Here is a 15,570-nt window from a genome sequence, read left to right on the forward strand (position 1 = left end):
TGTGTGAAGCTATACATACAACAAAAGAAGTAGTTATGCAAAGTATTGTACATGATTAAATTCATGATCGTACAATTCGGTTGCGAAGCTATACATACACATATACTATACAAAGCAATCCTCTAACAAATGTTACTATTAAGCATGAAAACATAAACAATATACATTACAACTGATCTAAAATTTCTTAAGATCAGAGGCAGAAAATATATACTCCATAAGCTGGTAATTCACTCATGTAACTGGGAATATATCATCATCGCTGTCGCTATCAACGTCCATGAACCTGAACTTAAGATCATCCCATCCAGGACCTTTATAATTAAAACTTGAATTCAGATAGCAATTTGTCTCCTGAAACAAGTTCAAGTGATCCACAAGCTTATGGTACGCATTGCATCCACAGCACTGCCAACAATGGAAAAACAAATGTATGGTTAGCTTTTTTCCTTCAGTTCCCATTTGAAATTGAACATGACATTCTAACTTCTTTTTTTCAACCACTACTATTTTACATCCCTTTCTTGCATTGAAATTTGGCCCTCCAGAATATCCACATCGATTTTTCTAGGGCTGATTTTGAGATTATAAACCCAACCGGCAGGGTTGAAGTAGACTTGCCCATTCATACAGAGTGCAAATATGTAACAATATGTTGAAAACAATATGATATACATGTTTTAATTATACAAATAAATCATCTAAAAGTATTCAAATCATAATACTATCAAATTTATAAGTACTATATTAACAAGGGCCAACTCGAAGTCTTGCAACTTCATGACAGTTTACGATTGTCATCTTTCAGAGGTTAAGTTTCAGACTCCAATGGTTAGCTTGTTATTCCAATATAATCTTCAAATCATTAATAACCTTTCAGGATTTCCCCTAAAGCTTCAGTTTAAAGATGAATTGCCTTCTCGTGCAATCCATGGCAGTTCGCATAAGTAATTTAACCAAACTGTGAGCAGTTCAGCTACACAATCAATATGCAAATTATACCATCTGAAAACTATGGTCATATATGATACAACATAACTAAAAGATTTGGTGTATAATATCCTACATCCCAAAAACAGTTGCATCTTCCAGAACCACACATGACAGAATAACATTTTGACATTGTTTGTAGACAAATCAAAAATAAAAACCGAGAAGAGCTTATGACATAAATGCTTAAACTCTGCGATCTATTTCCAATTTGATATATGTGTTGACATTGACAAGCTATTTGCATTGCAGGTATTTGTTTTCATTTTAAAAACGGAATTTGAGGTAAAAATAAATTGAACAACAGATGGATGGTAAGCTTCGCAAAAGCTATTTCAATAGGCAATTCTGAGAAAAAGCTTATTAAAATAAGCTATTTCAGAAAAAACCTTAGTTGAACAAAAACAAAGTGTTACCTGAACAAAAACAGTTCCATCATTATACGCATGAGGATTAATAGCCCGCGTAGTTCGCTGGCCACAGATGGTACAAGTAAAAGCGATAAGCATCCTCCTCCTCGGAGATTTTGTAAAGAGCGACCACGGAAAAGTTGAAATATTCCCCGTCCCAAATTGATCATCCTTCCCAACAGCAGGAACAGGCGGCCCTTCCATCCCCGAACCCGTTGTCCATCCTCTACCAGTTGCAGCACTCAACACCAGCCCCATCGCAGCATCCTAACCCCACAAATTACCATCAAAACCTTTTCCATCCATTACATGCAAATACATAACAGAACTTTTTTTTCTAAAATCTCAAATAACTTAGCTGCAGATGAATAAAGTTCAAATTTTGCAACAGGAATGACATAATTGAATTATTTTCATAACAACCCTAAAAAATCGATTTGCATAAATAAATAAAAATTGGTAAAGGAATGATACAATTTAACATTATTACCACCAAAAAAACCTAAAAAATATAACTTTTGTAGGAATTTGATTGATATATGATAGAATCAGAAGAAGAAAAATTAGGGAAAAATCGGTTTGTTACATTGGAAAGAGGGGAAATGGAGAAACAGCGGTTACTGGGAACTGGAAGGTTGATGTTGAGGTTGATCTCGTCGGAATCGTTGGCATCGTCACCTGAAAAAAAATGATAATGAAATGAATCAAAGTTGAAGCTTGATTGAAGAAAAAATAGAGATGGAAAAGAGAATACGTACGTTTGGAGGAGGGTAGACGAAAGTGGAGGGTTTTCTTGGAAGAAAGGGATGATCTTGTTGTTGTTGTTGAAGGGAAGACGGAGAAAGAAGGTAGCGTTGTTGAAGAAGAAGATGAGGTTAAAGATTCCATCATCACTGTTGTGAAATGTGATTCTGAAACTCAGTTGAACAAAGCAAAACAAAACAAGCTTGTATATTCTTGACCTCAGAATATGGTAACATAAAAACAACGCACCGCAAATAAAATTACAATTAATAATTTAATATTAATTATTACTATATGAGGATGGGAGAATGAGGAGGAGTGAAAACTCACTCCCATTGTCAACATTCAACACCGTTTTGTTCCTTTCTTTGCTAATAATTGATTGGGTTACTCATTACACTTATTCTTATCCTCATGCATCTAGTCAAATTTTAAAAATAACACTCAATTTTGGATTTTAAAATTTGAAGATTCGTACATGACCAAGTCTTTGGTCAATCATCTCCGTCTAAAGTAAGTTCTCTATTAATTCAAGATGAGTGAAGAAAAGTCTTGACTAAGCAGTTGGATATATTCAACAAGATGATTTTTTATCTGAAGAATATTGATAGCATCGATGATGAAAATCAAACATTGGTGTTGTGTGTTTTACCTATATCTCATGCTCATTTTAAAGAAACAATCTTGTATGGAAGAGAGTCTCTAACCTTTGAAGAAGTTCAATCGCCCTTGTACTTGTCATACCCCAATTTTGCGCCACTCCTTTTCAATTTTCCATCTGACTCATGCTTAAATCATTTGCATGCATGGTTATCAAGTTATTTGATCATTCATTTTAGTGTTTCATTCATCGCATTTCGCATAATTATTCAATGGACCAAAGGTTCGCTAATAATGGATTTAATCAGTTTAAGTAGATTTTCGAGGCGTATATTATTTGGTGATTATTCGGGTTTATTTCTCATATTACTTGTGGTGTGAATCATCTTTTTATTTGAGATTTATAGTTATCAGGGGGATTGGAATGATTGTTACTTAATTCGAAAGATTGTTTGAATTCAAAGAAAATAGCAAAGTTGGAATAAAAATATGATTTCATTCATTTATTGCAAATTCATGGTACAATGCATATTGTTTCAGATACAAATCAAAAGAATGGCTTACAAGGACATATGGTAAAAAAAACTACATCTTTTTGGTACATTTGACTTTTTGATCAAACAATTGACTTTTTGGTCAGTTGTTGACCATTGACTCGATTTTAACTCCTAAATTTTCCTAGACATATTCTACAATCATTTTATCAAAGGATTCATCATTATTCATCAAAAATGACTTATCTCATGATTATGTTATAAATGCTAATTTCCAACAAATTCTATCTTCCATCAAGCTTCACTTTCCGGACTTGTTCTTCACTTTCCAATGTTGCTTCAAGCTCATTCTTCCACCACAATGCTCACTTTACTACAAAGAAAATTGAGATCAAGTTAGTCTCCATGAATCATAAGTATAAGTCATCAAAAAGTTATTAAAAACTCAAGGAAACTTAGGAAAATTCCGCAATATGTAGTAAATTCAGTACTTGTTTTTTCAACACTTTCAAATATTGATTCATGCCTAAAAAGTTAGAATTTGATCCATAAGATTACACCATTCAAAAGTGCTTGTTTAAGCACAAAATCACTTATCAAATGTTCCTTGCCATATCCTTTATTAGATGTAAAAAGAACTAGGTCAAAAAGAGTTGTAGTTTGGAATTGGCAATGTGGTAAAGTAGTGGTCTTAGTCATATTTTAGGGCATGGTAGGCATGTTGGACCAGTTTGGCCCATGCTAAAATTGAGGTCATTTCTCAATGAATTAGGTCTTATACCTTGAAATAAAGTTGGAGAGGGGGTCAATTAGGACATTTTACTCGAAGTGGAACTTAAAAAGCTTGTGATATGAGAAAGTTATGGTCTTTGGAACTTGCCATAGGCCATTCTTGCCAAAGTGTGACCAACCAACATGTCCTAAAATTGTGATTTTGTGATTTATTAATTTTCAAGGCACAATGATGGATGTTTTAAGTTCATATGATCATACCATGATGGGAAATGAGACTTGGGGATTTGTGTGATGATTTTAGGTCAAGCTCATGGGTGGACCAAATGCCTTGAAAGTTCAAAAACCACGAGCAAACCAAGTACTTGTAACATGAATTTGATGAGTGTTTGAATGGTGAATTATGGTTGATATTGACATGAATTGAGGTTGAATTAGTGGTGGGGTGATTAGATTATCAAAATGAAGCAAGGTCAATGATCAAGGGATGCCCAAATTAGGGTTTCTTAAACCACAAGTTTCATCAAAAACCATAGCCAGTCAAACTAGAGTTTGGTGATGCAAGGTTCATATTGAGATGTTTTAAAGGTTAGGGTATGAACAAGCTTTGGATTTTAGGGGTCCTCAATGGCATGGTCAAGATCCATGGTGAACCATGACTTGCACAAGCCAATGAAGGTCAAGAGTTAGGGTTATGGTCCTTGGGTGAGCAGATGAATCTTGATGTATCTTCAATGGGGACTCAGCATCTAAATTGGGTTTGGAGAGTGAGTGATGACTTGAATGATCCTCCAAGCTTTATTGGATGCTTGAGGATGAGATTAGGTTAAGGTGGCTTGGGCAGACCTTAACATGGCTAGAGGATCTTGAGGCTTCACATATGAATTTCATGCCTTGAGTTTGTGGATTATTGTGGATCATTAAGCATAGATGCATATGAGATGACATGTATGGGATGTATGCTCATGGATTAGGGTTCAATAGGATGATGTGGAGGTAGGGTAAATTTGAGGGTATGACACTCATCCTCTCTTTGTATGGGAGATTTTATATGGGAAAGTCCTCCTTGTTACTGCCCTTGGTTAACAAGGGCTTGACCATTGTCAGGCGTTTCTACTTGCCCAACATTTGAGATTTAAGGAGTTGGTCTCTCTTGGACCTGGGGAGTGTTAAACAAATCGGTTATTCAACCCATTTGATTTTCTAATAGTTCATAACTTTGGTTGGTGTTTTGAATTAAGGGATTAAACACCGTTAATATCTGTTGGGTCAACATGTTAACAATTTCATGGTTATTCTCGTCCGTCAGTTGCCTCATCGACATAGAAGATATCGTATTCAATGTCAACACCGTTTGGGGAACATAGTATGATCCCCCTAGTAAAGGCATCGTTCGACTAGGATTATTCACCATCGAACCTAAGGCAGGGTATGGATTATAGGGTGGCATGTGAAGGAGAATAACGATCCAAAACGCAGCGAAATTTAAAATTTTCTCCTTTAGTGATCCTTACGAATGGGCATGATCAGTGATAAAATCGTTACCTCTTGTGACGATTGAAACCTTTGATGCAGATCTACGAAGCGATCACGAACGTTGAACGATGACAACGCCTCTACTCAATCCACACGAACGGATTCCTTCAATCTCAGTGCTAGCTACTTCGAATGAAGGCTTTGAGAGAGAGAGAGAGAGAGAGAGAGAGAGAGAGAGAGAGAGAGAGAGACGAAATTGCAAAACTGCATAAATGCTTCTGCACAAGGGTTCTATTTATAGACTCTCTTGTGTGAGCTATAAGCTAAAAAGTCCACTTAAGTGTATGTGGCCCATATCTTATAATATGCCAAAATCACTTAAGCGCGTGGTACATTACCATATTTCATATTCTACTTAAGTACACCGTACCTTATGATGTTCTACAATTCACTTAAGTGCATCGTACCTTACGGTGTTCCTTAGTTACTCTATCTCTCATCAATCTGTCCTTTTGTGTGTGACCCTGTAGGTTTTCGCGACATTGGAAATTATATTAAATCACATATTTAACATGACAAACAGTGAGCGGTATCTAGCAACACATCACTGCTACCCAAGACACGAAAATGTCATGTGATCTGACAAATTCTTTTGTGATAATACTTATGTGTACAATTACTTTTTTACCCTTATGTCTATATTGAACACAAGGCATAGACTGTGTCATCCTTGTCCAGTTCAATATTGGGCCCATAGACATTTATCCTGTTACGCAGGATGGGCAAATTCCATCTAGGTCACTCATGTCCCTTAGCATGCTTCAGGGAGTACCCATCAACTGTCTTTATGGTCATCCAGTTACGAACAACGTTTGATCAGCAATAAGGCACTCGACTCTACATCTAGGGTCCATAGTGGTTTCAGGTCGAAGGGTGGTATACACCATTATCACCATGAGAATAACTTATGACACTTTTCATAACATTCTATATAGTATTCTCATAGCGGGTCAATCTAGTATAAATATTACTCTTAATATTCATACCTATGTTTAAGACTTGATAACTCCTTATCCATGATCATGAGATGTGATCATCAGTCTATATACATAATAGTCTTAATGCTTTAATGTTATCCCACTTCACAATAAAGCTCGACTACGAATACTTTAAGAATAGTGTCCTTATGTTTAATGTGATCTCACAATTAAGTCACACTTGATACATTAAACGGACTAGCTATTCTAGGGACTTTATTAAACAAACATAATAAAGAAAAAACCTTTTATTATTAATAAATAATTCGATACAAGTACCAAAGTATTAGCCTATAGGGCTTACACCAACAATCTCCCACTAGCACTAAAGCCAATCAGGCATACCCATAATGCCCATAGATCTAGTATGGTCATCATGCTTCTGCTGCGCAAGAGGCTTTGTCAGTGGGTCACAATATTATCAAGTGTAGGTACTCTGCATATTTTCACATCTCCTCTATCTATTATCTCTCGAATAAGGTGATAACGCCTAAGTATGTGTTTGGATCGTTGGTGAGATCTAGGCTCCTTAGTGTAACACCCATTTTTCTACCCCAAAATACTTAACATATAATCAGAGTAAATAAGCACGCATATAAACAAAAGGGCGTCACATCGATGTTTTCAAAAACTAGAAGCTTTCAAAAACCAAACATCATTCATCATCAATATACAACACACCTGGTCATTTAAAATAACACATTTCAATTATCATGAATATTCACGAATATGCGTTCGCAACGGAAAATAATGAATACTCATGCATTTCATAAAATGATCCATGTCCCATACCATGATCATCTCTCAATAATCTCTTCAAGATAAAAGAAACAAGTGATAACATAATGCATATCCAACTAAGATATGAGTTCAATACTAGTAATCTACCCAGTGTTACATGACCAGAGCATTGACTCATTACCTAGTCTTCAACTAAAATACGGAAACTCTCCGGCTAATCTCGAATGAGCTACCTTCCACTTACTTCAGTAATACTACTCCTGAGTATCTGCGCGATGCCCGTGTAAAGGCAACATTCAAACAGAAAGGGTGAGAATTCAAATCATTATGAAGAAGTATAATAAGGCACAATGATTAAATCAACAATTAAAGGAATTCATCACACCTTGTATAACCATGTAAATAATACTAACCAATATTTATTTCACAGGTTTCAACATCCATCAAAACTCAAGGAGTATAATATTAAGATCCCATACTATATTTTCAATTATACACATAACTACAATTATCACATAATCACATAATTTGTCAAGTTATGTACCCAAACATCACCAAATTCAATTACCATATCTCATACACACATCACAATCACAACAATGCACACATTCAATTATCACATAACTCTAATGTGACTCAATGCAAGACATGTGACTCTATGCATGTGGTACCTTAATGTGAACCCAACGTTTCACCGCTTTCCGATTCAATATCTAGAATCCAAGTCACGCTTCCGATCCGGACAAGATCAAAGCCACTACGCCTATTTCCAATTAAGGATCAACGTCTATATGGACCCAACATTCCACCGCTTTCCGATGCAATATCTAGAATCCAAACCACTACGTCTATTTCCAATTAAGGATCAACGTCTGCTACGCCTATTTCCATTCAAGGATCAACGTCTAATACCATGTGAACCCACAGTTTCACCGCTTCCACTATGAAGCCGACCATGCCATGAATGAATGTACAAATACCAATACATATGCAATTAAGATCATCTCTACCATCTTAACATTCCACATATCACCATAATTCAACTTTATGAATTATCCACCAATGGTACATATACACATTCATAACAATTACACCATTCACATAATATGCAATTAAGATCATCTCTACTATCTTAATCATTCCACATATAACCATAATTCAACTCTATGAATTATCCACCAATAGTACATATACACATTCATCACAATCCACTATTCACATATATAAACTAATTATCAAATACTCACAATTAGATTTCATCTCAAAATGATTACAGCATTTAAATCTTAATTTTCCATTTTTCAACAGTGTTAACCGGTTAACGCATATGGTTAATCGGTTAACGCAAAACAGAATACACTTCCTGGCAGATATCAACAGTGGTAATTGATTAACGCTCGGTGGGTAACCTGTAACACCCCGATAATAATAAAATAATTATTTAAATTGAGTTAATAATTTATTTATTAATTTAATTAAATAATTGGAAATTTTATTATTATTATTATTAGATTATTATTATTATTTGGAAAATATATATAAGTTGGAATAAGGAAAAAGAGTTTTCATTTTGTGAAAGGGTTTTACGTGAAAACTGAGAAGCTGCAGAGAAACGATCGTGAAAGAGGAAAAAGGGCAAGAGGCAGAGCAAGAGGAAGAAGGTTGGAGAAGAGAAGAGCTTGGAGCTTGAGATTCGCCGGATTAACTCAGGTAAGGGGGGTTTATCATCGATTAATGGGTATTATGGGATAATATGTGATGGGTAGTGATAAGCCGTTAATTTGACCCTAATTGGGATTGTTGATGCTGAAGAATTGAATTGGATTAAATTGTATTTAGACTGTAATTGGATCTGTGTTTGAGTTATTTGTGAAATTCCGAACGTATAGCTTCTTACGGGATCGGAATCGGAGGTCCGGAAGTCCTCCAACGGCGGAAAATGCGGAGAATTCTGCATTCTGCCTTGTGTTAGCGCAGGAACTGCTGTTTTGTCTGCGTTAACCGGTTAACCCAGGGTGTTAACCGGTTAACACTGTTTTGAATTGTGAAAATGTACTGTTTTGCCTGCGTTAACCGGTTAACCCAGGGCGTTAACCGGTTAACACTGTTGCGTTTTGCCAGAAAATGTGTTTTTGCCTGCGTTAACCGGTTAACCCAGGGCGTTAACCGGTTAACACTGTTGCAGAGTGGAAAAATTGGCTTCTTAATGTTGTATACATAATTGAGAGTTGGCCTATGTTGGCGTATGATGTAATAGGGATTATTTCCCGCTGTTTTGAGCAGTATAGGTATTAGTAGAGTGTGCTAATACTGTGTTTAATTGATTTACATGTGTTGATGATGTATGATGGTATGCATAATGATGTGAATGTATGTATTATGCATATATGTGTGAATGGACTGTTGTATGGCTTAGAGTGTGAGCATATGTCCGTTGTGAATTGTTGTTGATGCTGCATTGCTAGATGATTAGCGTGCATAGCATAGCCTTTGGGGCTGTAGCTAATTCCCATGGTGAGGAATTAGTGAGTGAATCATTGTGGATTTGTTGTTGATGTTTGCATGCTAGATGATTAGGGTGCATAGTCTAGCCTTCGGGGCTGTAGCTAATTCCCATGGTGAGGAATTAGTGAGTGAGTCATTAGATCTCAAATGAGTGGGACTAGTGAGCTTAGTAGCCGTATCTGGAGGGATCGGTGAGCTTGAACTATATGTTCAAGAATAGTCGGTACCGCATGTGTGGAGTCTCATTGCATAATGTATGTATGGCGTATAATATGAATGGATGTATTCCAATATTATACGTGTGGTTGTGTTGTTATGGAGTATGATTTGAGATTATACTTGTGTTTATGTTGGTGTTGAGTATGAGGTTGAGCTGATGTGCTGTTACTGATTGTATGTTGCGATTAGGGTGATTAATGTGTTAAATTGCTTAACATGACATTATATTCTATAATGCTTATTATATTGATTGAGGAACTCACCCTTACAACTATTTTACAGGTAACGAGAAATGAGTTGAGTAGAAGCGAATGCTTGGAGTCTAGTGTAGTCTCCTTAGCGGGTCGTGCTCTGATAGATGTAACATCGGGATGGGATGTTTTATGTTGTTGAATAATTTACATGTGAATGTTACATGTTTTACATGATTGAGGAGATCTCTATCCGCTGCGTTTTATGCAAATGTTTATGTTTTGAATAAATAAAAGAGCATGACCGTTATATGGTTGAATGGTGTGAATATTATGTGTGACACCCTTGAATGGCATAATTACTCTGAATTGTTATATGTTTATTATTTTTAATTAAATAATTGGGGTATTTTAGAAGGGTGTTACATAACCGGTTAACACAAACAGAGCAAGTAACCGGTTAACGCTTGGGTAGTAACCGGTTAACGTAAAACAGAATCACAGATTTTCAAGCAAGTAACCGGTTAACGCTCGGTGGGTAACCGGTTAACATAAAACAGAATCAGATTTTTTTTGCGTTTTTCATCGTTGGAGGACTTTCGGACCTCCAATTTCGATTTCGTAAAAAGCCAAACGTTCAGAAAATTATAACTCATACAATACCCTAATTATATAACGTTAATTTTCAGTTTTAACACAATTAAATCACCACAATCAAGAGTACTCATCAAACCTAACAATTCCAAACAACCATACAAAACTAGGGAATTTAACCTAAACATGCTTCTACCCATTGACCCAATCATACTAACCCATAATAATAAGGATTCCCCCTTACCTCTTCAATTTTCTAGAAACCCTAACTTCTCTCTTGTTCTTCTCTTATTCTCCTTACTTTTCCTATTCTCTTTCTCTATTGTTGTCAAATGATCAAATGAATCATAATTCTCACTCTCCTCACCTTTTATATACTGTCGCATTACGCGAAAAAACCGGCGGGAAAACGAAACAACAGAGCCGTCACCGTGCGTTATTTATCCCAAGAGAGGGAAAGGAAACGCTCGAAGTAAACCTGGAAAAGACATGGTCTCGCGACCGGAGAAAGATGGGATCGGGAGTCGGTTATGCGAAGGGAAGGTATTAGCACCCCTACGCATTCGTCGTACTCGACGGGATCCATGCACAAAAGAAAGGATAAGGTTGCTAACAAACTGACCACAAACTGCACACACAAGACTGGAAGGAAACACAGGAAGACAAAAGAAACTAACTCGGTAGGATATCGCATCCTGGGCCTACGTAGTCTGTCAGACACAGACATCAGAGTCGACGTAGTTCGGGACAGGGGAAACGTGCTCGCTAGGATGTCGCATCCTATGCATACGTATCTTCTCTGACCGAAGAAGAATCAGAGCACTCGTAGCTCGGCTAACGCACGCCAAACAAAACACACAGGAAACCGACTGCCAATCGCTGGACTTACGTTAGACTCCACACAAAACAGGCAAACATGGAAACCGAATGCCAATCGCTGGACTTACATCAGACTCCAACACACACAAGGGACAAAAAGCAAAAGGGCGCCCAGAGAGATCAGCTCATCTCCTGCCTACGTACCTCATCTGGTATGAGGATCAGGGCGACGTAGTTCCCCTAAACAGGGAAAAAGGACTAGCCTAACCAGATACAAAGGGAGACACAAACTACTAGGGAGACTACGACTCGAGCCTAGAAGTTGTCATGCATACGATCCCTATGTTAAGGTTTCTATCTAACTTGCACAGGGAGTAAGCTATCCTAAACAGCACAGGCAAATACATACAAGCACACAAAGCAAACACACACACTATATACAAACAATTGGGCTCATACAAGGTTAGGCTGTGAAACACAAGCCAACTGGAATGGGGTGTGATTAACTCTTAACCCTAACATTGAGAGTTAGGGTGAAGCAGATGAAATGGGGATGAGGATAAGACCTTACAGCTCTTATCCCTGGCCTGGGAGAGCTTCAAACAATAGAAGGTGTGGGAGTTCAGAAAGTAGGAACTCTTCTCCACATATGACTGACACAACAAAGATCTTGGGTTGATATCCACAATGCATCAACACATGGTGTGAGCAAAGTGGATGACACACTGAATAGCAGGAGATGGATTATACATCTCTTTTATCTGCCAATTGCCTCATAAGAGGACTTTTCCTGCTTGGCACAAAGATAAACAAACACAAGCATTGCCTCTTAAGGAGGGCTTCAGACAGGTGCCTGCCCACATAACAGGACAGGTCTTCCAGACTACATGAAGTCAGAGAGTTATACCTCAGTGGTTAAGCAACCAAGCAAAGCAAAAGCAAGTTCAAAAGAACTCAAAGCAACTTAGGTACCTGAAAAAATCTAAATCAATCAGTTTACAAGTCAATCAAACAGACAGACAATAGTCAATCACACAATCAGACAGATAAGGCATTAGGCAACAATGTGCAAGCCACAAGCCAATTGGCACAACACAAATGACTTGGCATCAACCTACAAAGCAACATAAGGTTAGCCAACATCAATCAACTAATCAATCCAAATGAGTGAACCACTTCAACCATGGTAATGTGCTTCTTAACCTGAAATCCACAATCCAAACAGTGAGTCCAAACCACTAGGTCAAAGCCTAGGGTCAAAAATAAGTCAAACATTCAAAACAGAATCTGAAATTTAACATGAATCAACTTCATTCAATCAAGAACACATTCCAAAAGGTCCCATATCAATATCATTAACCAAAAGCATTTCATGAACCACACATGGCAAGGTATGCAAATTGTGACCACATTGTGACATCAGAAGCAATAAATGCACATTAAATCAAAAATGATTCAAATAATCTTGGCAAAATTCATGAGTAAACAGGACATAAAACATGATCATCACACAAAAAATTAGAGGCATTGGACATTATTAAGCATGGCAATCACATATCATAAGTCAAGACAAGCACAACAAGCCCATGTGTGACACAAATTATCACACCAAGTTAGAATAGGCATAAAACAGAAATGTTAATTGGTAAAAACCTCAAACCAAATCCAAAATAACATTCAACATGTCTAGAAATAGTATGCAAAAATTCAGAAGCATTGGATAAGGAACAAGCATTTCATGATCAAATGAAGTTCAAGGCAATCTTAAAGCTCAAATGTGACCAACCAGAATGAAAAATCTCAATTAAATCAGAAATGATCCCAATAATTCCAACAAAAATCATGAGCAATCAAAACATCTATAACATGCATCACATAAAAAATCAGGGCAATTGGAAATCATTTGGCATGGCAAGCACATCATTCAAGTTGAACATCACAAGGTGTAACACAAATTGTCACACCAACTTAGCATGATCATAAAACAGAAATGGTAAGTGATAAAAACACCAAATCAACACCAAAATGTCAAGCAATATGTCTAGTTATAGCATGCAAAATTTCACATTTATTGGATAAGAATCAAACATTTCACAAATGATATAGCAAGGCAATGTCAAATATGGACACATGTGCAAACTCCTTAGACAAAATATTTTCCAGGCTAGGCACAACTTTGAAATTAATGATCATAAAAAACTAGAGAGAATGAGGATCACAATGCAAAAAATTGGGATGAATTTGGATTAATTTTCAAATTGTTGTGAATTTTGGAAGCTCATGGAAAATTGAAAAATGATTTATGAAGCACATGTGAAGAAACATGGGAGAAAAGGCAAGGCAATGTGAGAAATGCCTTCAGCCAGGTTCGAACCCTGGGACAATTTGAAATTACATACGCACCAAAGCCAAACGACATCGTATCAGCATGAAACCCTAAGCGCGTGCATGCATGGATTTGAAAAATCAGCAGGAAACATGCATGAACCCGTGGATGAATTCGCAGGAAAGCCTATGCATTTCACAATAAAATTCGCAGGAAATCTGGAAAATGCATGAACTCTATGAACACGATGAAGATCTTCATCCAATTTTTCCAGAAAAATTCAAAGTGTCCAGAAATAAAAATCAAACACATCATTCAACTCATCATGCAACATACAATCACAATCCATAAACATTTCATGCAAAAACAACATCAAACGCCTGGATCGAAGGAAATAAAAATCATCATCCAAACTTTAATCACATGGATCTCTATGTACAATGCACCAATTCACTCCATTCAAAGCTCATATTTATCACCATTCAAAGATCTACAAGATAGGCATAATGAATTGGAGAATTAAAGAGGTCAAAAAACCTACCTCTTGATGAGCAGCAACTGAAATCACGTGTTTCCAAGGTCCTTGATGTTCCAATTCTTCTCCAATATGCTTCTTAAAGTAAATGATGATGAAATGGAGGCTTAACAATGCATGAAACGAACTGAATCTCCAACTGCCATGGATGCTTCAACCTTTGCGCCTAGCTCAAACAGCCACAATTCCTCTTGCTTACACGTCCAAATGTGTTCAAATATGCTCCATAATGATGAATGGATCAAGGAAAAGTGCTTGTGTTTGAAGGATTTTGCAGAAAAAAGTGAGAGAAGAATTTGGAGATTTTGTGATTCTAGATCTAGAATTGGTAATTGTGATGAAAACAGTTATGATTAAGGCTTTATACTCAATGCTAATCATGTTTAGGCAAGGATTAGGGCAAATGCCAATGAACTTAATCACTTTGTGGTGTAAATGCAAAAATGAGATTTCATGCTCCATGCACCTCCATGCACGTGAACAGTGCATGTGCTTGGTCCAAAACCACTAAAAATGACTCCATACACACATTGAAATGGATTTGGTATGCATATGTTCAACCAAAATGAAGTTATGCAATTTTTCCCAAAATCTTCATGAATGAGCCAATGCCATGCAAATGAGAATTCATGTCAAATGATGATATGCTTGGAAAATACATGTTATAAGGATCAATATGCAAAAAGAACCACTCAAATTGGCCTTTTGGTTTGAAAGTTATGCTCATTTGAAGTTTGAACCACACTTTGCCATGATTGGACCATATCTCATCAACCACACATGATAAATCCATGATCTTGGACTTTTTGGAAATGGGAGAGAAAGATCTTCAACTTTCATGTTGGACAAAATTTCATTTGAAGCTTTCTTGATGATGTAATCTTGAGTTGAAGTTGGTCAAAAACCTTTCCATTTTTGGAAACTTTCAAATTACAGGTCACCTGCTATTTTTGGAAAGTCTTGATCTGACTTCAAATCCTTCAATGTTGGTGTTTGAAATGTCAAATGAGACTTGTTTGAACATGAATGAGGCATCTCTAACCATTTACCACCTCCAAATCCACAGTTGAATTGACAGTTGACTTCTGTTGACTTTTTAGGGTTTCAGATGATTTTACACATGGACGGATGAGTCTTGAGCCTTCAATCCTTGGCCA

The 15,570-nt window shown here is 36.7% G+C and overlaps 1 protein-coding gene across 1 annotated transcript; it reads right to left on the reverse strand.

Annotated features, from left to right (window-relative positions):
* Positions 1–30: 30 nt before the first annotated feature.
* On the reverse strand, positions 31–2,537 carry LOC127098148 (uncharacterized). The gene is made up of 4 exons (XM_051036656.1): positions 2,159–2,537; positions 1,987–2,078; positions 1,407–1,667; positions 31–408 (listed from the first exon to the last, which is right to left on the reverse strand). Exons 1-4 carry the CDS (start codon positions 2,289–2,291, stop codon positions 235–237), a joined length of 660 nt encoding a protein of 219 aa, XP_050892613.1. The 5' UTR covers positions 2,292–2,537; the 3' UTR covers positions 31–234.
* Between the last annotated feature and the right edge of the window lie 13,033 nt (positions 2,538–15,570).

This window comes from Lathyrus oleraceus, chromosome 6 (genome assembly GCF_024323335.1).
Source record: "Lathyrus oleraceus cultivar Zhongwan6 chromosome 6, CAAS_Psat_ZW6_1.0, whole genome shotgun sequence".
NCBI lineage: Eukaryota > Viridiplantae > Streptophyta > Magnoliopsida > Fabales > Fabaceae > Lathyrus > Lathyrus oleraceus.